A 23,150-nucleotide genomic window follows, 5' to 3' on the forward strand; every position below is an offset into this window, starting at 1 on the left:
GATTAAAATGGGCTTCTTAAAAGCCAAAATTTTATTAGGGAATTATTAAAAGCACATTGCATTTCCTAAAGTGAAGGTTTGCTCTTTTTGGTCCAGTCTTGCTACAAAGCATTTCCAGAAGAAAGCAAGACAAAAGAAGAGGGGAAAACCATAGATCATTCTAACTTTAATTATTCATGGAATTCATGGATAATATCATCTGTGCAATTTTCCATTTGTTTTCCCTGTCTGTCATTCATTGAAAACTGAAGACACATCTAGATCCAGAAAGGATTTTCAAGTCAGAAACTGCTACATTTCTTTTCTTTGGAGAATAGTTTAGAGCTGTAACTAACACAACACTGAGAATCCACCCAGGCAGTAACCAGGTTATGGAAGCAAGGGAAGTCTGTTACCACCTCCATCGACATACTCTGGGGACTAACTCAAAGAACGATGGGTGAATTTAAGATTAAATGGTTTAAAATGGTTTCACAGGTCTCCTCATAATAATACAGGAGAAAGGATGGACTAGGAGATCTCTAGGTAACCATATAAATCCATCTTTTAATATAGAATCTGGTAAATCTAATTCTCCTCCATTGCCTACATTTATTTTATCTACAAAATAATAACACTAACCCCCTAAATTTATATTAGCTGTGCATGACTGATGATTGTACGAGCTGGTTAGTTATACGCTTGATCATTGCTGCGTTGCTGTTGTGCTTCAAGCCTCTCCTCATCTACAGGCCACCCAAGTGCTTTCGCTAGGACAGAACTGCTGGCTTCCATCTAACTTGTAAAATGTAATTATGAAGTCCTATCGAAATGAAATCAGTGAAACAGGGCTCTGCTCTTACAAGTAATGCACAGAATCCAAAGATCATGAGGGTCTTTGTTTTTAATGTGAAAATAGTCTTCCTGTTCTTTGGATCTGATTATTAATTGAGAGAAAAACACTGTCCTTGTTAGCAGGATCACTATTTAGCCTGAAAAGATGTCCGCAGCCCAGAGGACAATGCTGTAAAATCTCTAAAATAGCTGACCTGTATTTTTCAAATATTGATATGAAATGCACTAGCATAGTTGAAATAGTGGTTAGCCCACTGCAGACTCATAATTCTTAGGTTGTGACAGGAATCTGCTAACGGTGTTTAAGAATTCGGAGATTGCTCATTGTGGCTTTGTTTTTCATATTAAGTCATTGCCCATACTTCTGAAATGCAGTATAAAATATTTTAATTTTTAAAAGAATTTATCAATCATATTGGAAAATACTGACATCTCGTTCTTGGAGCTATGACTCAGATTAAGACATCCCTTCTGTAGCATAAATACAACATATGCTGCTTATGGCTGCTCCCCAGTGCAGTTTGCCACTATCTGAAAGCCATTCACTTGGAGCATGTGGAACAGCAGTTTGAACACAAGTGGTTGACTTGGTGTGCACATCCCCTAGACAAACTATGGCTAGCAAGCAGTACAGTCATCCCCTCCCTTGTTCCTGGAAGTCTTTAACATTTAGGACAAGTACTGAGTTACACAAATGGCTTATGTGAATGGTGCTTTGTAGATGCTTTCGTACAGGTTAAGTTGAAAGTAGACGTATTAAGGGTAATGTAAGAGTATCTTCTCTGTGATAGTAAACAGTTTAATTTAGGCATGAAACATTGGGCTTAACTTGTGGCAGGTTGACTGGCAGGCGTATATTACTGAAAATTACATGAATTTTAAAGGTTATGGTTGTAAGATCTACAGGGATGAAAAAACATTGGCTTGCTAAGTTCAAGATTCAGTGTCTGGTTCTATATGAATTAAAGGAAACCATTATCGCTGAGATCTTTCAGTATTTTCTTTATCTTCATGCACCAAATACACATCCTTGTAACTCCTACAAACCCCTCCCCAGGTCAATTTTGTGGCCTGTGTCAATTTCAGTTGTTCAGAAAGCACAGTCTGACACTTTTTCCTTAATAACTGGAGCCAATACATGCTCCCAGTAGCGAAGTTTCTTTCTTTTTCTCTTTAATTGCAAGCACCAGCAGAAACCTGTAGCTAAGACACTGACGGTAGAATAAATAGCTGACCTGATGGGGTGTGCTTGGGCTATAGCCAGGAATCTTATCAATAGATACTCTCTCCCTTGGGAAATGGTTCTTGCTCTTAGTCTTGTAAGTCTACTTAAAAGTAATTTTTTTTTTCTTGCTTGCTTTATTTTAAACCAAGCCTTTGTTTTTATAAATCATCAAATTGCAACCAAGTGGTCTGCTAGATTTTGACTTTTTTGAGAATAGGAGAGAATAATGCTATTTGTGAATTATGGATTGGTTCTGCTTTTAGTTATATCGATATACATCCAGGAATACGTGCTGTGAATATATTAGATTTAGATAACCCTGACTGAGACTGGTATTGTGTAATAGCTCAGTTCTGCAAGATGTTGTGTTGTTTCCAAAGTGCTGTGTACAAAACACCCATGGTCTGGAATTCTGTTCTCTCACACGCTCTAGTGTACTGAGACTGCAGCATCTTCAGCGTATAAATTATCTGAATTATCAAAGTGAATGCCTGTAGTTGCTGCTTGCTGGAGATTTCATCTAGTGTCAGGAGCAGAGGAAGTGCCAGCTAAAAAACAGCATGCTCTGAACTGTTGGAAACTGATGTTGACCCCATATTAAAGAAAGCCAACAGCAGCTGTGTATGGAACCAGAGGTTCTACTTGTTCTATGTCTATGGAGTTGTTATGGGAATGTGGGTATACAAACCAGTAATATGGACTGGCAGCAAGAGAAGGAAATCTCTTTTAAATAATCTAGATATAAAGTATAGCATTCAGCTTAATACATCAGTCATGGACTTGTCCTTTACGTTGTTCGACCAGTGAGTTTGTTGGGTGTTGAGCAACTGGAGAGTGTTTCTTACAGGCTCTTCTCATAGGTTGAGGTCATTTTGTGGATGAAATTTGTGTATTTTTTTGGTTGTTGTTGGCAAAGATGAGTACAGAGCTGGTTCTTGAAAGAAAAAAAAAAAGTGATTATTTCTAGAAATGAAAAATGACAGTCATGGAAGCTGTGGTTTTGATCTTGTAGGGAAGACTAGAGTTCATTTTCTGCCTTTGTTATCTGGATAATCAAAGTTAATCACCATTGTTTAATGCTTTAGATTAAAAAAAAGTGAAAAAAAAATATCTGTAGATGTCCAAGACAGTTTCCTCCTAAAATTAAACTAGCAACCAGACTGTGAAAGTCATACAAATTGCTTGGGGGCTGTCATGTGGTGGTGGGATTTATGTGACTATTTCAACTCCACTGCTCATTGTTCACAGAGTCACCAGATTTGTAGAAAACTTCAAGTGCTGAAATTGCTATTCTCAGAAAGAAAGGAGAAAAAAACAGTCTAAAAGCAAAATGGGTAAGAGGTAGAAATAAAGTGAGATTCGGTTCAGATGTTCAGGAGCGTCAGTTTTACATTCACCAGAATAATGCTGCCCGTAATCTACTTCTGTTTCTTATATCAGTGTACATATATAAATATATTTATTCTCATTTTCTTTTTTAGGTGATCCTGATACTCACCAAGTATTATCATACTGACATGGGGAAAGTGTTGGAGAGCTCTTTGTGGAGGTAAGCTCTCTGCTTTCCCTATAACCTTCCTGTGCCCACTTTCTCAAAGTAGATCAATCTGTTTTCTCTTTCCAAACTTCTGCTCAGTTGAGTTGGTAGGTAATTGATGCTAACATAGTAACATTATCCAAATTGTCATCAGCTCTTACTGCTTCTCTTCCTTAAATGCATTACCTGCAGTTTAATAAGAAAGAATTAGGAATGAGTTTTAACAGTAGAGACAAATAATGATAGAGAATATAAGGTACCTTCCTGATGCTACTTTGCAAGATGCTATTCTTTTCCTTTTCTTAGAAATTTTACATCCAAATTACTTAAAAAGATTGAAATATTTATTGTGTTGTGATGTGTCTGAGTTCTTTCTGCTTGGGTACTATATTGAGGTTAGTAAATAATCCTGAATTGGAAGCCGTCATGATTGGATGAAATATAATACCAGTGCAGGTTACATTGTATCTTATGACAGCTGGGAATATCTAGCAATTCGAATAAAATTTAAAATTGATTCTCATTTCCTTAACATTGATGAATTAAGATATCCATATGCTTGTTGCCTGCTTATGCACAAATTGCACATTCAAGCGTATATGAGCCCAAAACCAGAACAAAGGTGAGCCTGTTGTAGTCATAACAGTTATCGTCTCATGTGTTAATTTTATTTTGCTAAGTGGGCTTTTTGTTCTCTGATTTTCTGGGTGCCTGTATAAATATTCCACCACAAATTTTAGCAAGACCCATTATGTACACTTCAAAAGGGAAAGCATTTCACCATTATCAATAAATGTAGTATTGCTTTAATATGTGCTATGCCAGTTTTGCTGAGTTACCTGTAGCAGTAGAAAAATTCTTCAAATATTCTACTGAAACATCTAAACAGTTGTTATAAATGACAGGAAGACTGATTTGAGGAGTCTTTTGTGAAATTCTGTAAATAGTCTGTAAGCTGCAGGTCTAAAAACAAATGGATTATCTAATACCTTGTGGCTTCTAAACTTAATACTGTCCCAAGAGCTTGTTGCGACTCAACCTTCGTCTATGTGTCTAAAAATCTTTGCAGAGACAATCCAAGAGAAGGAGTGGGCAAGGTAATAGGGAGTCGGAAAAGTCTGTGACCAGGATGTGCTTGCACACCAGCCTTGTTACTTGTTTTGATGAAGGCTGCATTCTTTTAACCTGATGGGGTTTCTGATAGTGACATATCTTTGCAATACTTTGTCATACTAGTGGCTGAGTAGTTTGGTCTGGCCAGGGGCAGTGATCTGTGCAGCAAAAGGTATTTTCAAGTGAAAAAAATTTAGTCATAGATGGGGATGCACAGGAAAGAGAGAATGCTTATATTGGCTCAGGATTGGCCTTTTTAGGGCTATAATGTTTCACTTGTAATTAATTTTGATTTAGAAGATGCAAAATTAATTGCACACTTGTTTTCTGTTTTAATTTTGTCCAACATCTTGTGCAAAGACAACAAACAAATGGCAATTTGGATACTCTCATAGTTGCATAAACACACATTGCTCTCCTGTTTTATGCCCCTGGCCTGTACAACATGTGCAATGTGTTTCAGGTTTTGCTAACAACACTTGAGTGTAATCTGTCATAGAAGTCTTTTAAACTTATTCAGTCAGACTCTTCAAAACAAACTCTCTGCTCTTTCAAAATAAACATAAAACAGGTTTCAGATAATGTTGCTTTCTTTTGAGAACGTAAACATTTTAAACAAGGTCATTCAGACCTTGCTAGCAGCTGCTGTAAAGGAGAACCGGTGTGAACTGCATTCAAATAAAATTGATGCTAGTGTGCATCATAGGGCAATTCGGCCCTTTTAGTTAGTATGTACAGGATGCTCTGGTTGTTTGTAAAACTACAGTGGGAAAACTGAAAGGAAGTAAGTGCTTAAGATTAGTGGTTGGGCCAGGGGTGGTAGTTCATCCATCTCTAGAAACGTTTTGCTCTGGGTTTACTTCCTTCATCCACCTCTGCCCACTGTGGCGTAAAAGCAGCACATGTAGATGTCGGAGGTGGGGAGTTACATAGTGCTTGGACATGGAAATGGACAGATGACACCAGCTGGTGCAAAAATATCAAATAATTCCTCCCTCTGTTGAGATGTAGCTCTTTATTTGTACTAAATAAAATAAAAATAAATACTAAGTCCCTGAAGTCAGGGAAAAATGGTTGGATGTAAATTGGTGAAGCTCCCTGTCTGCTGGAGGAGCCAGGATGCTGTACTTATATTGGCAGCCTGCCCAGAATGCACAAAGTGTTTATTTTCAAACTTTTTTGTTTGATTCTCTTTTGCATTTCTCTCATTTACATCATAACTAATATAAAGTAAAACAGGTGTGAAAAATGCAGTTTTCTTTTGTCAGTGGACAAAAGCCATTAATCTTTGTGAAGTTTCCATGCCCTAGTGGGAATGGATCCTGTCCAGTCATTTCCTGAATCAGTCCAGTGTTTTCCTTCATCGTATCTCTACTGGTTAGATCATGCCGAACACTTGATATTCTCTAAGTGAAAATAAACTTGTTTTATAACCTGATCAGCCCCCACCAGGTTATTTTTTTAATGTTGTTAATCTTCTGTTATATCTTGCCAATGAGTAAACATTATTCTAGCTTGGCATTTATCAGTTCTTTTGTTTCTTCAAATGAAATCTTTCTTTTCTTCCTTTCAAGTGTGTTTCCTCTTAATCTCTCTTTCTTTTTCACGCATCACTCAAAATAATTGGTTTGGTTTTTTTTAGCTTGCTTAATAGAACAAGGAATAAAAAGGAGGGGTGACCCAGAGGTCCAGTGATGCTTGTTTATTCTTGGTGACCTTGGAGTTGCAGTCAGACTTTTAAGAGTAATGCAAAAGGTGAGGAAAAACACCAGTTGGAGGTACATTCCCTGAGGGAGAAAAGGGCTTTGTTCGAAGAAGACAAGTTATTTTGAAAGTGGGTCTTGGTGACAAATTCCTCTGCTGTTGCAGAGTGTTGTTAACTTGCGTAGGTAATTTATGCCTGCCCACACAAGTCAGGTTACAGGATTGGGAGTCCTAAATTTTAATTACCTTGGATTTTTTCATTGTTGAATAAACAGGGAAAGTGATGCTGGTTAATGAAAGTCTTAAGAACTTCTTACTAGTAGCAGCCATGTCTGGTTTCAGTGAAGAGGAGGAGGTGTATATCTCCGTGAGAGCATCTAGCCAGGAAACACCAGGGTGTGCTTCTCTAGTCAACTGTTTCCGATACTTTCCTAATTTGCTTATTAAATCATTGTTAAGATTGGGGTACATGGTATAGTTATTTGACTCAAAATAAAGTAGAGAAATAAAAAATTGACATTGCCTATAGAATGTAAACTCAAACATGTTGAGAAGGAAAAAAAGATTGTTTTCAGGTTTATTTTTAGAGTTTCTAAACTGAAGTCTGTTTTGGGAATACAGTATGTTTATTGTGTTACACCTCATTAGCATAATGAAGAAACTGTTTCTGTGACTAAAACTTAAAATTCAGGTGCTAAAATTATCACAAATTGTGCATATATTGAAGATAGTTTGCATACTAGCACTCTTCCTTTCAGAATCCATACGCATCTCTATTCAGCATGTTTACTGTATGAAGGACCTAAATCAAACAGACTGTTTAGGATAATAGATACTTCAGTATGTGTTTTATGGACAAGTTTATGCCTAAATTTATAGGTGCCCATATGTTACAGCCTCAGGTGCCTTCTTGCATACATTGCATGGCTGCACCTTCAGGTGTATGTACTTGAATCTTACAGTCAAATATTTTAACTTTGAATTGGTAGCCACTAAGAAATTAATGCTATAACTTCTCTGCACACCTGAATCAATCCAAATAATGTGTCTTGGAAGTAATAATTATTATTACATTTTATGCATGACTCATCTGAGATGGTGAGTGATTGCTGAAGGTTATGCAGTGACTCAGCACTGTATAGCTGTGGAATTGGCTTCCGACCCCATGCTTAGACTGGCTTAGTCATGTTTCTGGTATGCATACAGCCTTCCACTTCTTAAGTTAACCTAAGCAATGAATAATAGATGCTGCTGCTGATTGCTAATAAAGTTTTGATTGCTTTATATCAAGTTGTAATAATACAGTAGTGCTAATGTGACTTGCTGTGTAATTGCCATTGTTCCCCATGGCATCACCATGTTATTGCTTCACCACAGCAAAACAAACGACATTGATATTAACTGCGCTGTTAATTCCTCTCAGCATTGCATGTTGAACCCCAAGTAGGCCCATTTTCAGAGATGCTGTGATATTTTGCCCCGTGTGAACTGTTAAATGAAGGAACAGACCCCTCAGTCTCCTTAAATATGGTTGGATACCTGAACAGAACATCCTGGGATTCCTTACTCCCAATGCAGTCTGAGGAGGAAGCAAAGTTGCAGCACTGTGCGAGGAGGTTGAGAGTCCAGGTCTGTGGCTGGGCAGCTGGAGGTGAGAGGAATTGGGTAAACCTTAGGGAGTCAGGGAAATCCTCTGTTTGGTAGCACAGCTCTTTCTCTCTTCACCTGCAAAAAGCCATGTATTCAGTTGTGCAAGCCTATTGGCACGGTGACCTCATGGTGCTTTGGGATTTTACACCAAGGTGCATTCCTGCACTAAGGTTAAAATCCAGACTGCAAAGAACAGGAGATTCTTAAGGCAGGTGCAGTCAATGATGTATCACTCTGGAAAAGTAAAATGTTCAGACTCTGTGTGGCTTACAGGGTGTGAGAAAATGAGTATGGGTGTTTGTTTCCGAACTTTTTGGGCTTGCAGGTGATGCTCATTTCACCCATTTCCTGAAAATAATTTAAAAAACAGACCAAAAAGACCTAGTGTATAGTGTGATGTCCCAGTGAAATTCTTTTTTGGTGTGAAGTGCTACTTAATAAGTTAGCAACTGTGTTCTGCAGCAACGTGCACTTCCAGATGGTCTTATGTTGTGATTCTGCTTTGAAAAGTGACTTTGCAGAATGGCCCCAAGCGATGGAGCTATTGAATGTGTGATTTCTATATAAAATTTCCTCTTTTTTCAAGTTAAAACAAAAAGAGAAACAACTTCCTAATTATTAGCCCAGTGAACTCAGCTTGGGATCTAATGTCTAGCTTTCCTTTTTCTGGCTAATATGTCATACTGACTAATGCAGGTTCTGCAACCAAATTAGACTGCCCTCAATTACACCTGTGCAGCTCTTTTGTCCTCCTATTAAATCCTTATTTACACCTGTTCCACTGTGAAAAGGTTTTGGTCAGTACTGCTGATAAAGGCAGTTCTAAAATTAGAATTTTATTTCTCCTATTGAAAAACAGCTTTTTATGCTCTCTTTGATCATATTTCCATATTCACCTAATAGCATTACAAAGACTTTCATTATCTTTGCTGCAATTTCTATCTTGCTAATACTCTACAGTGCATTCATTATGAGATGAATTGTGTAGGAAAGTCTCTATGTTAAATTTATTTTGGGGCATTTAAAATGAGCAGTCAAACCATAATCTGAAATCCACTGTGTTCATTTTCTAACCATCAGCAATGCTTTGTTATGGGTGTCAGGTAAGAAAAATACTTGAAAGACAAAGGAAATGAAAGAAACATGCCTTGACAAACCTTGGAATGTACAAGATATTGAAGAGATGGTTCTTGATGTTTTTGATGAGCAATGGTATTGATTTAGGAACCTAAAGGGTGCTGATGTTGCAGTATATGTCAGTAACATGTACTCTGATAGACACATGACCCCCCATGGTCTTTGCTACGATCAAGACCCATCACGCTAGCAATAATCTTGCTGTTACCTTGGTGCTGCAGTCATCCTGTTGCATGTTTTGGCTGTAGCTTATGGCCATTCAATAAAGGAATGAACTTTGCTCGTGAATATTTGGAACCATTTTCTGAGTCCTGACCTGTCAATGAGAAGTCTTTTATATGGCTCCCCAGGGCATGGGACTTAGTTCAAGGAGGTCCTTTTATTTCTCTGTTACCCTAATAGCATTTTTAGTATATTTTGATGTCTAGAACATATAGAGGTCTTGAACTGAAAAAAAAAAAAATCCCACAGGTAAGTAAAAGCTACCAAATAATTCTATCCAAAATTCTTTACTAAATATCTATTGCTCCTAGATCAGAATGCTATTTCCAAGTCTTCAGTGACTCAGAGTGGTGGTGATGATTTCAAATGTTTATGTGTTTCTAAACTAGTTTATGAATGCACAAAAAAATATGACATATAGATTAAGATCCTATTGGAAAGCTGTGATTTATGTGATTAAGAAAAGGCTCTTGTTTACAGCACACTTGTGTTTATTTGAGGTGTTGTAGCATGGCTGCTGAGCGTGTTAAATATATCTTGGAGCATGGGGATTTTGGTACTTTACAGGTTGATTCCTGTTGTGTTTTTTTTAATTTAATCCTCTTTCTGGAAAAGGATTTAAATTATTATGAGATATAACTTATAATGAATTAGTCAAATTATTATGAAAAAATAACCATTTATTAAAAACTGTTTAAGAGTCCTGTTCCATTGTTTGAGTAACTTTAACCTAAGTCATAGAATTTCTGATTACTTATCTGGAACTGGTATCATAATCATTTTTTACAGGCGCGAGCTGCATGGGAGTTGTACCATAACACTACACACAGGCTCTTGTTTTAAGAGGATTCCTTTTGGCTGGGACCAATGGTAACAGAATAAGCCATCATTCCTATCCAAAACCCATCTGGGTTGGTAGCAGTAGGAAGTTCAGGAAAGATACTTCACTGGTGTTTCCTCAGATCTGCCATGGTATCTTATTGCATAAGCCTCCCTTTCTTGTAGCCACAGCAGATGGGTGTAAGATGTGAAATAAAGGAACAATGTCCTTCTGTGTATTAGTCCTCTGTGGGGTTTTCAGATTGGCATGTATTGATTTTGCCTTCCCTCCCAGCATAAAAGAGGGAAGCTTGCATTGGCAGTGCCCACAATCCACTTCTATATGATCCAAATGAAAATTTCAACCTCAGAGCTTTTATTGTGGTATGATTCCTCTGTACTAAATTCACATAAAAACAGTTGAGCCATCAGTTTTTAGCTAATCAGAAGTACTTTGCTGCATTGTCATCCATTAACTCCCCCTGTCAGCAGGCCAGCACAGCAGGGAGGTGTGGGGCCTGTAACCTAGGGGCAGATGGAATAACACCATGTATGTATTAAGTGATGTTTCCTTTGCCACTCTGCAAACTGGAATAAATAAGAAACCACAATCAAAGCAGCTAGTTTCATTGCTCATCACATTTTTATGATGATGAACGAGGTATGAAAACCTGAATAGGATATATTTTTAAAAACTGAAAAGGGCAAAGTCGTAGCTTAGTGGAATATCTGGTAAAGTAGATATGACATTGCACTCAGCAACTAGTGACACTGCTGGTTCCATATTCAACCTGTGTGACCATGTTTGAAGAATCGACCATTCCTGTGCTTTCTTCTGCTGCTCTTTACCTCATTTGTTTCATTGAAACATAGGTAATTTGGAGAACTGATATAAGGACTGTGCGGCCCCAGTCAGTGTTGGCTGTAATGCTGCATTAATACAAATATTGTGAAGGAGCTGGAAAACATAGGTATATTTTGTGTTTTGTCTTCTTATAGTTTTTGTCTTGAGCCTGAGGACAGGTGACAATTGGACAGCACTGACATACCACAGGACTCATCCAAAACCACCTGTAGGCTTACTACAATGCAACAAACTATGAAGTGCCTTTTCTGAGCTGCTGTTTTGAAAATGCTGTTTTGCAACCTCCTACTGCTTCTCTTAATATTGGGCATCCTGTGTCACTGATGTGGTGTGTGGCGTGCCAACAGCTTCTGTAGTACGTGCACTCTGCTTTAGTGCATCCCCTGCAAACTGATTGCAAATTAGTTTGGTTTAGGGGGCTGAAAGAATGAACAGCTGCATAGTTAATTATGCAGAATAGTATAGAAAAATGTAGTGTTAATGTTTTATACTCTCATTATCCCTGCCATATGGAATATATTTTTCAGTGTGAAAATAACAAAGGCAATATTTCCCACATAACTTATTTATTAGGAAGTTTGTATTGTTAGGCAGCTGTTGCTGCTTTAATTTGGAAGGGACTGGGACAATTCATAGAATCACAGAATCACCAGGTTGGAAGAGACCCACCAGATCATCGAGTCCAACCGTTCCTATCAAACACTAAACCATGCCCCTTAGCACCTCGTCCACCCGTGCCTTAAACACCTCCAGAGAAGGTGAATCAACCACCTCCCTGGGCAGCCTGTTCCAGTGCCCAATGGCCCTTTCTGTGAAAAATTTTTTCCTAACGTCCAGCCTAAACCTCCCCTGGCGGAGCTTGAGGCCATTCCCTCTTGTCCTGTCCCCTGTTACTTAGGAGAAGAGGCCAGCACCCTCCTCTCTACAACCTCCTTTCAGGTGGTTGTAGAGAGCAATGAGGTCACCCCTCAGCCTCCTCTTCTCTAGGCTAAACACCCCCAGCTCTCTCAGCCGTTCCTCATAAGGCCTGTTCTCCAGCCCCTTCACCAGCTTTGTTGCTCTTCTCTGGACTCGCTCCAGAGCCTCAACATCCTTCTTATGGTGAGGGGCCCAGAACTGAACACAGGATTCGAGGAGTGGTCTCACCAGTGCCGAGTACAGAGGGAGAATAACCTCCCTGGACCCGCTGGTCACGTCGTTTCTGATACAAGCCAAGATGCCATTGGCCTTCTTGACCACCTGGGCACACTGCTGGCTCATGTTCAGTCACTGTCAACCAACACCCCCAGGTCCCTCTCCTCCAGGCAGCTTTCTAGACAGACTTCTCCTAGTCTGTAGCACTGCACTTCATCCAGGTCATTGATAAAGACATTGAAGAGGGCTGGACCCAGCACTGAGCCCTGGGGAACCCCACTTGTCACTGGCCTCCAGCTGGATTTCACACCATTTCCCACCACTCTCTGGGCCCGGCCATCCAACCAGTTTTCCACCCAGGAGAGTGTGCGCCTGTCCAGGCCAGAGGCTGACAGTTTCTGAAGCAGAATGCTGTGAGAAACTGTGTCAAAGGCTTTACTGAAGTCCAGGAAGACACATCCACAGCCTTTCCCTCATCCAGCAGCCGAGTCACTTTGTCATAGAAGGCAATCAGGTTAGCTTGGCAAGACCTGCCTTTTGTGAACCCATGTTGACTGGGCCTGATCACCCAGTTCTCTTGCATGTGCTTCATGATAGCACTCAAGATCACCTGTTCCATGACTTTCCCTGGCACTGAGGTCAGACTGACAGGCCTGTAGTTCCCTGGGTCCTCCCTGCGACCCTTTTTGTAGATGGGCACAACATCAGCCAGCCTCCAGTCCAGTGGGACTTCCCCAGTCTTCCAGGACTGTTGGAAGATGATGGAAAGGGGTTTGGCCAGCACATCCGCCAGCTCCTTCAATACCCTAGGGTGAATCCCGTCCGGCCCCATAGACTTGTGTGTGTCTAGTCAGGCTAGCAAGGCTCTGACCACCTCCTCTTGGATCATGGGAGCCTCATTTTGCTCCTCTAGCCCCTGGGTTTGTACACAGATGGAACAACTTTCTTTACAGTTAAAGACTGAGGCAGAGAAGGCATTAAGTACCTCTCTACGGGCCAGCTTTTACAACGTAAATATAATCCTATGTGTTGAAGAATCTGGGGATGTGGGTGGTTTAAAAAATAAAACCCATCTTAAATAGCAAATATTTAAAGTCTGGATTCTTTTTGGTGTTCTGGAATACGGAAGTTTAGTAGAGAGATTTTCTTTCTTCTTCCTGGCACCTGTCATTGGACAGATGACTGATAATTAGTCAGTCTATTGAAGCTCTGTTCCAGCTACTTTTGGGGTTTTGTAGTTGTCGTTTGTTTTGTTTTCATATGGTATTTTGCCTTTCCTACTTCTGCTCGCCTCTGTCCACTTTGGCGTCATTTTCTCCTACTGCACGTAAGGCAGTGCGGTATAAGGGGAACAACTTACTTTGCTTCAACAAACAGCCATTCTTGCACTAGTCTTTGGAAAAACTTCTCTTGCTTCCTTACAGTTTCCTCCCTGGTGGTCTTTTCTTTCTACCTATTGCCCTCCCTCTTTCATGGGACTGGGTTTTTGTTTCTTTCAGCCCTGATTTCTCCAGCCCAGACTGAAGAATTTGTTTTTTGGTTGAGGTATTATGTGCCTACCAAAAATGTTTGCATTCTTCTGTAACATGTCAGGTCCATGACTGGCTTCTGAAGCTGGTCCAGAGCTGGTGTCCTTCTGATGGCAGAGCTTTTCTTGACCTGTGAGCACATTCAATCCCAATTTGCTGTCATAAAATCTGAAATTGTAACTTCAGTCTGAGAGGGGGGAAAAATCCGTGTTATCACCTATTTGTTACAAACACCTGTCCGTGTTAGGTTGTTTTCTTTCAAATCTAGTATGTACTTTCTTGGTCACATGAATATTGTTCTTCTTGAAGAGGGTACATGCAGTTTGAATTACGCCCCTTGATAAGAACAGATTGCAGTATCAGTGAAATACAGGCACCTCTGGGCAAAAGCCAGGGAAACAAGAAAAGCAGACATGCAGTGAAGTGTGCTTTCTTAATACCAAGAAGACCAAAAGTTCAGCTCAATATCATCTATATCATTCAACCCTTTGATATCCAGTCTTTCAATCCTTCCTTTCTGGCAGGAAGGGGATGTGTGGTCATGCTTTTTGTACAATTCAGGTGGTTTTCTGTCCTTAACATTGCTGGCTCTTCTGAAGACTTCAACATAAAATGTTAACACATGGGAGAGAAAATTATTTTAAATTTTACTCTCTTCCAAGAATTTGGATGCTTATCACTGGTTTATCTTAATTCTTACCATATGCAGTCCACTCCTTAATTTTTAATGTCTCTTTGGGACACAGTGCATATGGAAAAATGTGATTTAAAAATAAAGTTGTGCTGTTCTGAGCTACACTGGCTAGAGTTTGAGATTTCTCTCCCTTTGCTCTGCCCTGAGGCAGTGTCTGTGCTAAATACTGGTCTCTCAGATTTCGGTGTTTTTTTTAATTTGCTTTTTCTTCAGCCTGACATGTAAAATTAGAGGAATAGCAATATTTTAATTTTCAATCTCATTTAAAAATAATTGGAAGTAAAATATACATGTGATGGAGTTTTGCATATGTGATTATTTCAGGGGCAAAATACTTAAACTCTAGATGCTATTTTGGTGCAGTTTTCAGCTTAGCTAAGACTACTCTGCCATAATGGGAAAGATGCTCCAGTAAAATATCATTCCTCTGTGCTGTAAGAGGGCAACATTTTCTGGCAAAGTGCAGAAGCCCAGAGTGGAAACTCTGGTGCCTCAGCTTTCTATATGGCTTCAGGTCAATATATGAATCTGTTGGTATTCCAAAATGGAAAGTGTCCAAGAAGTACATTTAAATAAAATTAAAGAAAGAAAGAAAGTTAATTATTTAAAGATCAGAAAAGTATGTTACAAGTATGCTGTGTAAAGCTCCTGACATATCACAGTGTTACCTTAATAGGTCACAGTTAGAGGAGACATTGAGTCCTTGATGAAATATACTTGTGAAATGTAATGTGAAATGCAGAGGTGTTTTCCAAAACCTGATAACTGGGCATAGCTTCTTACAAGGCATGTTAACATTTGTAAAATACTTATAAGTAAATATGCGTAAATATATTTCTCCTGATTTCTACGATAAGAGGAAGTCTTGATCTTTGTACTTGTAAATGGTTGAGTATTTATAAACATTTTTGAGATTTCATCTCAGAAATTAGTACACGCTGATATTGGTATAACAAACATTATTTCTTTTTTCTTTGGCTTGTTTTGCAGGAGTAGGAATAGGACAAGAGCTTCCCCTGGCATCTCCAAGTGCTTCTTTAATGGTTGGACTCAATGATCCAGTGGGTCCTTTCCAACCTGGTGATTCTATGATTCTCAGTTGACCACTTTCTTGTCTGCTTTACTGGGAAGTTTCTATCATATTGCATACATTCAAAAAATAACTGTGATTGCTAGAGATCTGTGGTGGTCACCCAGTACCATCCCTGCTCAAAGCAGGGCTCGCTTCAGGTGTTTAGCTGGTCACTCATGACATTGTCCTGGCCAGTTCTGAAAGATCTCCAAGGATGGAGATCCAACGGCACTCTGAGTAACCTCTGCCTATGCTTTCCTGCTGTCATTGCAAAGGGTTATATCAACTGGAATCTTCCATCTTGCAGCTTGTGCTTGTGATCTCTTATCTTTTCAGTGTGTACCCTGATCCTGTCTTACTTACAGCCTCCTTTGAGGTACTGGAAGACTGAAATCAAATTCCCTGTTGTCCCCTCTTCCCAGACTAACCAAGCCCAGCTCCCTCAGTGTTCCTTGTACATCATGTACACCAGCTCCCGCACCATCTTAGTGACCCCCACTGGACTCGTTCCATGTTGCTGGTCTCTCTCTTGTAAGTGATACAAAATTATTTTATCCCAATTGCAGAAAAGGGATGATCTGTTCTCAGTGAGTCCCTGTCTGCTGCTCTCCCCACATGAAATAGGCTGTGCTTGGGCAGATGGTTTACAACAGTTAACCTTATATATCTGCATATGAAAGTATGTGTGAAAATCCCTAAATACTAAAACCAATAGCAATCCAGTCTTAAAAAAAATTGCTTACACACTCAGGTCACTTCATTACCTGTTGAAAAAGGTAACATTGGTCTTGTTTGCATTAGACAGCATAAGAACAATGGGGATGCCAGCATTAACTTTTTGTTCTACTTTTTATTATGTAGTATGAATTCTTGATGTGTGTTGATTTAGTTGCTGGTACATTATTTATGACATCTCTTTACTGCAGCTGCTGTAATCGCCAAGCCTATTGTTTCCAGTCATGGAATTGTAGTTTGTTGTGGAGGAACTTCCAGGTAATTAAGCAGGACATGCTGTAATTTGTTGTAATATGGGCTCTTCTAAATAAAGAATTAATCGGACTGAATGACAGGTAAAGGTGTTTGGTTTTTTTTTTCTTTTGAAAATTTGCTTGCCACAGGTAAACGTTATTGTGGCCACAACCACTAGGAAGATTAATTTTGCAAAGAAAGGAAGGAGAATTGTGTTATTTTGTTTTTAATGATACTTCAATTCAAAGAATTCTCTTCTAAATCAGAATATTGAAACATGTGAAGCAGAGTGTTGGAAGGCAAGAATTCACGTACTAATCCTGGAATGTGGGTAAGCTAAAGTTTTATTCAAAGAGTGGACTTCATGCGGCACTTTTTATTGCTATGAGATTTACAAAGTTTTGGACAATTTTGGGTCATTTTTAGTTTGACCTATACTTTTGTAAATGTAGATCCTTCATTGACAGGGTTTCAGGGGTCAAACGTAGACACCTGAGATTGCTGGAGTAAAAACTGCTGATTGCTTTAAAAAAAGATTGTGAACTGAGAAGAAATTGTAAAGGGTGAAACATCTGTTAGGTGGATTTCTTGTCTCTTGGCATCTTCCTGTCGACGCTGGATTATTTTGTGGAGTTTATGATGGATACAAGCTAACTGGAAACAGCATAAAGGAAATGGGATGAAACTCAGCTTTAGCTCTGAAAATCAGAACATACACTCCACTCCAAATTCTATGAAAGCCTAATGGATTCACTTTAATTCATGTCACAAGCTTGTGAAACAATCTTTGCTACAGTAACATCTAGCACTGGGGATGGGCAAGAAAAGGGACTGAAATTGCATTTGTTCTATTGAACAGTGTTCTCTTAAATATGTTATTTTGCCCTATTGTTTTCTTAAGAAAGAAATTAAGGAAGGGTTAAAGATCTTCTCTTTTATGACTCTGTCCTATTTTGTATCTGTATGTTCAGTTTAACTGGCTAATCAGGAACGTTTATGAAGCTCTAATCTGCTTTCTTGCAAGTGTCAAAGAAAAGTGAGTTATTGTGTTATGTTACAAAACAAGTTTCAGGGTGATGCTGAGGCAGAGCCTGGAGTAGCCAGGGTTTCTTCCAGTGTTTATTTTGCTCCAGAGTGCTGCATATTCAGTACTTAATTTTCCTTTGCACCCTCTCTGTAAAATTCCCATGAGAAGTAGCAGCTGTTGTTGCTGCCATGCTCACAGTGAGCTGGATTTCCCCATCAGCAAATCAGAGGGATTTCAGTTCCAGAAAGAAGTGAACTGTGTGGTGTCACCCTTGGGGACAAGCTAACTTGCATGGCCCTCCACCTTCTGTCCTTCAGAACAAAACCTATTTTAGGGTATAAATGCATGTGCCCCACTGGGGACAAGGCAGTAAATCGGTGTAACTGGAGTAAAGAGTGGTAGTGCTTTTGGAAGCAGTGGGGCCGTACTGGTTTGCACAGGTTACAAGTCAGGTCCTACAAATAAAAGTAGACTTTAACTGCAGTTTCTACCAATTCTGGACTTTTTAGAGCAAACATTTGTGGAGTGCAGTGTTATTTATTATGGAAGTAGTAATAATCTTTTCCCGTTCTTTCTCCCCCTGCTTGGTAGCCTCTGAGGAGAAATTTGATCAGTGGATTATCTGTTCCACAGATGAAGCCTTGTAGCAGAGAAGGGGTTAAACAGGAACTCAACAGCAGGAATTTTCTCATCTTGACAGTTTGCACAGCAATTTGCTTTGCATCACAAAGCATTTTCATCTAGGCACAAATTGGATGATCTTACTTGGGGTAAGAAGGCAATATCAGTTACGTACAGGTTAGCTTGTTCTGAGTAAAAACTGCAGGCTCAAAAGGCCTTGGGCTTCCTCCATGCATCTGATGATGATTGTGCTGATTTGTAGATTAAAGTGGAGAGAAGTGGTGTGTTAGAACGAAGTCTTCTCATCCATTTGTTCTCAGCTTCCTGACCTTTTCTTTACTGTGTTACGAGCAAGGATCTTTGTTGAATCTCATCCCTTATTGCTCATTTTATCACTTAGCGTAAAGGACAGAAAATTTCAAGGAGGTACACTGGAGGCCAAGTGGTTCTGGTGTAGATTCTTGTCTCCTAGTTTCCTTCTGCGTTTGATAGCAAATGGCAAGAGTTCCAGTGTTGAGTTAAGTCTTTCTCCCCCAGTCAGGCTTAACTCAGTCCCACCTAGGCACCTGAATGGCAGTGAGACAGCTGGTTGCAGAAAGGCAGTATTTTCTACCCGTTACAGTTTGCTTACAACAACTGGCTTAGCTCTATATTGAAAACAAGCAAATAGTTCAGTCCCACCTCTGCTTAAAGATGTTAATATTAAAATGTAAATGTAAGAGATTGCCTTCAGCTGTCTGTGATCACTGCTTAGAATTTTTGTCAGTGTTAGGGTCGACACTTGGCATGGCACCTGGTGCTCTTATATTTTATTTTAAAACTGGTGCATGATTCACCCAGAGCCTTGTAAGGCTCACCAAAGCTCTTAACATGTGCCTTAAGCTGGTGAATTTCTTCACATCCTAAATAAAGTAGCACAGTATTTCTATGAATGATAAGTAATTACTGATAACCTACCTGATTTTCATAGGGTAAGTGTTCAATATGTTCTGGTTTCCGAGTTCTTTCCTTTAAGTACTTAAAATGGGAATGACCCACAATTTTTATAACCTTTTGAAATTAAATGGTGAGATGTCCATGAAAGAAACCACTTGATAACAACGATGTACTCTTCACTGAGTTTTGTGGTTTAGTTTATAAGCACCTAGTATTCTTGGGATCTGGTAAGGATGAAAATTGTTTTGCTTATGCAATAGAACAAAAAGTATCACCAGAAAGAAATTTAGAAGTTGAACCGATTTTGTTGATTTCCACTCTGTTTTTCCACATCTTTACCAAAATTATGCTTAAGCTTTTTCCTTTAGAAATCACTCTGGGAATTTTTGAACTGATATATTCTGTTTCACTAATTCTTTCCTATATCATATTCTGGGAGTCTGCTATCTTTTGAAATTTAAGTTTCCTCATACTCATTCTGTATTGAGGATGTGGGAGTAAAACACTATGTAGTATAAATAGGGCACAGGTTAAATATATTAGAAACTGGTTAATTCACTGATCTTTTAAATTCAGTTAACATTGAGTAATTATAACTGCCTGGAGTATAACAGTGATCCATATTGGTCTTGCTTCTGGTCTATATTTTAACCATTTATTCAGCAGTAAATACAAATTATTGCTGGTTAGTTATGTGTGAGAAAAGAAGAATTGACAGAGTTATGAGGACTGGACTGACAGAAGAGTTTAACTTGGCCTGTTAAAACCAAGTTTAGGTTAATGAGATGCTATTTATTGGGGAACAAGAAATGTGGGATATGATGTACAAAATATGTTGGCATATGGTGGAAAATCACGATGGCAAAAAGGGTGAGGCGTTCAGAGATGTGACCTTCATGTTTGCGTCTTAGATAATTATGGAATTCATGTAAACCATGCTCATGAGTAGGGAGAGGAGCAATATCTTGCTTTTTGTGCATGCTGCTGCAAGGATGATGCTGAAGTATGTTGGGGTCTCCTTGTCTGTATGTTCATATGCATGTAGAAAAGTGGGAGAGAGCCATGGGAGCATTTGAAAGCTGGAGAAGGTGGCCTGCTATGAGAGATGCACAGAGTTCAGTCTTTCCGCTTATCAAGAGGGAGTAAAGGGCTTTTTAATGCTAAGTTTACAAGAGGGCTTGATGTTTGCCCTAGGTGACCCTGGCTGCAGCTGGTAGGCTGCAGGGAAATGACAGCCATGTCTATTTGCTTTTTCTCTCTTTCTTATGTCCCCCATCTTATCTGTTTTCACGAAAAATACCTTTCTGACTCCTTGCTCCTTAGCCAAACAGATTTATCCGTAAACTATTTTCTAGTAGTTTTCTTAAAGAAAAGAAAAGGAGGCAGTAACTGCTCCTCTGTTGGATGGATTGTTTTTTGCAGGGGTGGAATAGAGGGAAGGAACGCTGAAGAGTAGTAAGAGGTAAATAAGAAAATAACTATATGGAACAAGTTGTCACTATCCTTTACAAAAAGTTCTCTTATGTATTGACATGCCAAAAATGCTTTCTAAACAACATTAACTTAGTTTATAGATTTTATCCCACTTGAACATTTACAGTTCCTATTGCCATTTGTGTGTTGAAAGAGTTGGTAGTTTCAGTCCCATTGCTTACTGCAAAGTTGTTAAAACAATCAGAAATTACACCAGAGCCAATGCTGATTTACGTTCCTGTAGGCAGCTGCAGCAGAAGGCCCAGGCAATTCATACAAATGTGATTATGAAATACGCTTTTCTCCCTGGATATGGATGATTATTATCAGAGCTTTGGCCATTAGCACACTGATCAGTTTTATTTTCTTGTCTGTTTAGTTTCATCAATAATAGGTTTTAAAACTCTTGAAACATCATTAGTTGATCCTTTTAAAGACCATGTGAAGTAGGAAAGTGTCATCACCTCTGTCCAACAGAGAGACAGCAAGGAGACCTGACTCAAGTACAGGCAACGCAGATTTACTTACTGGGAGCCTGTGTAACCGAGGTGTTTTAGCAAAGTGCAATACATGCAGGCTATTTCTGTGTGCCTGCAGGAGCCTGTGCCCTCTAAGGCTTTGGGATTTCATTCTGAGAGCACAGTCAATGATATTATTCCTGTTTTGTTGGCTTCTCATCCACATACTCTGTCACTTCAAATGGGAATGTTTTCTCAGGACAGTGTTAATTAAAAGGAAACCAGATATTTCAGATTGAAAGGTTATCAGCAAATGCTGCATGAATGAAAATGTTAAATGATTGAATCTCCTTCGTGTCTTGTGTCACTGCTGCTCATAGAAAAAATCCCAAGAATGAGATGAAACATCCAATGACTTGGATTCACAGCATTTAACAATGTGAAATACTCTGATTATCCTCATGCTTGTTAGAAGGGGAAGGGGTTGTTACGTGGAGGTAGGACAGGTGACTCCGGAAGCATTATAAGTTAATAATTGCAGATTTTGTTTAGATTTAAATAGAGATGTTATGAAATAAGGTTGGATGGCCTGGATATGAGGAATTTCTCTGAGCAGAGATTGTATGTTTTCGACAGATTTTAATGGTCAGTTGGAGTGGTATACACACTGGATAAGCAGTTGTCTCTAATTTGGAAAATTATTCAAGTTTTGTTCTGAATTGTACTGTTACACTTAGATGGATTGGAAATTATTATAATTTAAAATAAATTGTCAGAAAGGGGGAAAATAAATCAAAGTGAATTCCCTACTGGAGGATATCCAGTTTTGAAAACGTGTACTCTAAAAATCCTCCAATCCACCTTGCATGTGCGTAGAAAGCTTTTTAGGAGATTATTGCTTTGGGAAAATCTTTTATATCTTTCACTTTCTTACCATTTGATTCTTTTTCTATCAGATGAGGAGCGAGGAAGGGTGAGCGTAAACTCTGAGTATGGTGAGAGTCAGAGTGATGGTGGTGCAAAGCAATATTAAGAGTTCTTCTTAGCTGCACATTCATTATTTTCAGCCCTGTATTCTTTGAATTGGGATAAGGAGCCATTGGGTCCTTGTGAGTCAGCTCTGAGCACCTTCTGCTTTAGGAGGAAGATAAGGAGGAAAAATAGATTCTTCAAATAGCGTAACCTCCATTTAAATCCTGTGGAAGTTATATTAAAAGCAGAATCACTCCCTGGAAAGCCTTAGCAATGTAAGAATTGAATTTAACAGGCTAAGCTTTCCAGGGTAATAATTGCACAGCTAAGGATGATGTAAATTTAATGGCTCTAATCAGATGAGGTGAAAGAAAGCAAACATTAGGTTTGTGCTTTCATTTGTGATTTGCTCTGCTGTTGATTCTTCCATGTGAGAAGAAAGGTGTGGTAAGTGTGTGGTATAATTTTTTTTCTTTTCCTTTTTTTTTTTAACCTAGAGAACTTTGGAAGATTTAAATCAAATCGAGTGCTTTTCATCAACATAAACTGATTCCAGCTTAAAACAATACGTTTTCAGTGCTGACTACTTCCAAACCTTCTTGTTTCTATATGTAGAAATGGGTTTCAGGATGATTTGCTTCATACTTCCCAGGGATGAAGACAAGGTGTGTGTACCTAGGTTCTCCAGGTCTTCCTTCTTGCCCTCTCGAAGACAGGAGGGACATTATTTGTTTCATGAACACTCTCTCAGCCTCTAATAATTTTTGATCTTGGCAATTTCTGAGCATGAGGTGCAGTCCCTTTGTTTAAAAAAACCTTCAGAGATTTCACCCCCCCCATCTAGAGTTATTTTTTTTTACTTTATTTTTCTTAATTTAGGCACAATTTTTTACCACGATGGTGGGTTATGAAGAAATGCCTCCTCCACTTTATCCTGTAAGCTTTTGATTTTATGGACGCTCCAGTTTTTGGTCCGTGAAGAAATGTCATTTTATTCCTTTGCTTGCCCTTATCTGTCTTACGTGTATTTCTTGTGCTCCCCTTGTGTCCTTCTTGAGGTAAGCAGAGCAGTATTGAACACAGTGATAAATGTAACAGTGCAATGAAAGGGCTAATACAATGCTATATAGGCATTTTCTCTTTCGTTCTCTGTTAACTT

At 39.0% G+C, this 23,150-nt stretch overlaps 1 protein-coding gene across 1 annotated transcript in view; it reads left to right on the plus strand.

The window, feature by feature from the left end:
- The window catches only part of SORCS2 (sortilin related VPS10 domain containing receptor 2), a 553,277-nt gene that overhangs the window by 177,961 nt on the left and 352,166 nt on the right, over positions 1-23,150 (plus strand). Inside the window, exon 2 of the mRNA XM_069856403.1 lies at positions 3,541-3,608. Coding sequence (XP_069712504.1) covers positions 3,541-3,608 — 68 coding nt within the window. The remainder of the gene's footprint in view (positions 1-3,540; positions 3,609-23,150) is intronic.

Source organism: Phaenicophaeus curvirostris, chromosome 4 (genome assembly GCF_032191515.1).
Source record: "Phaenicophaeus curvirostris isolate KB17595 chromosome 4, BPBGC_Pcur_1.0, whole genome shotgun sequence".
Lineage (NCBI taxonomy): Eukaryota > Metazoa > Chordata > Aves > Cuculiformes > Cuculidae > Phaenicophaeus > Phaenicophaeus curvirostris.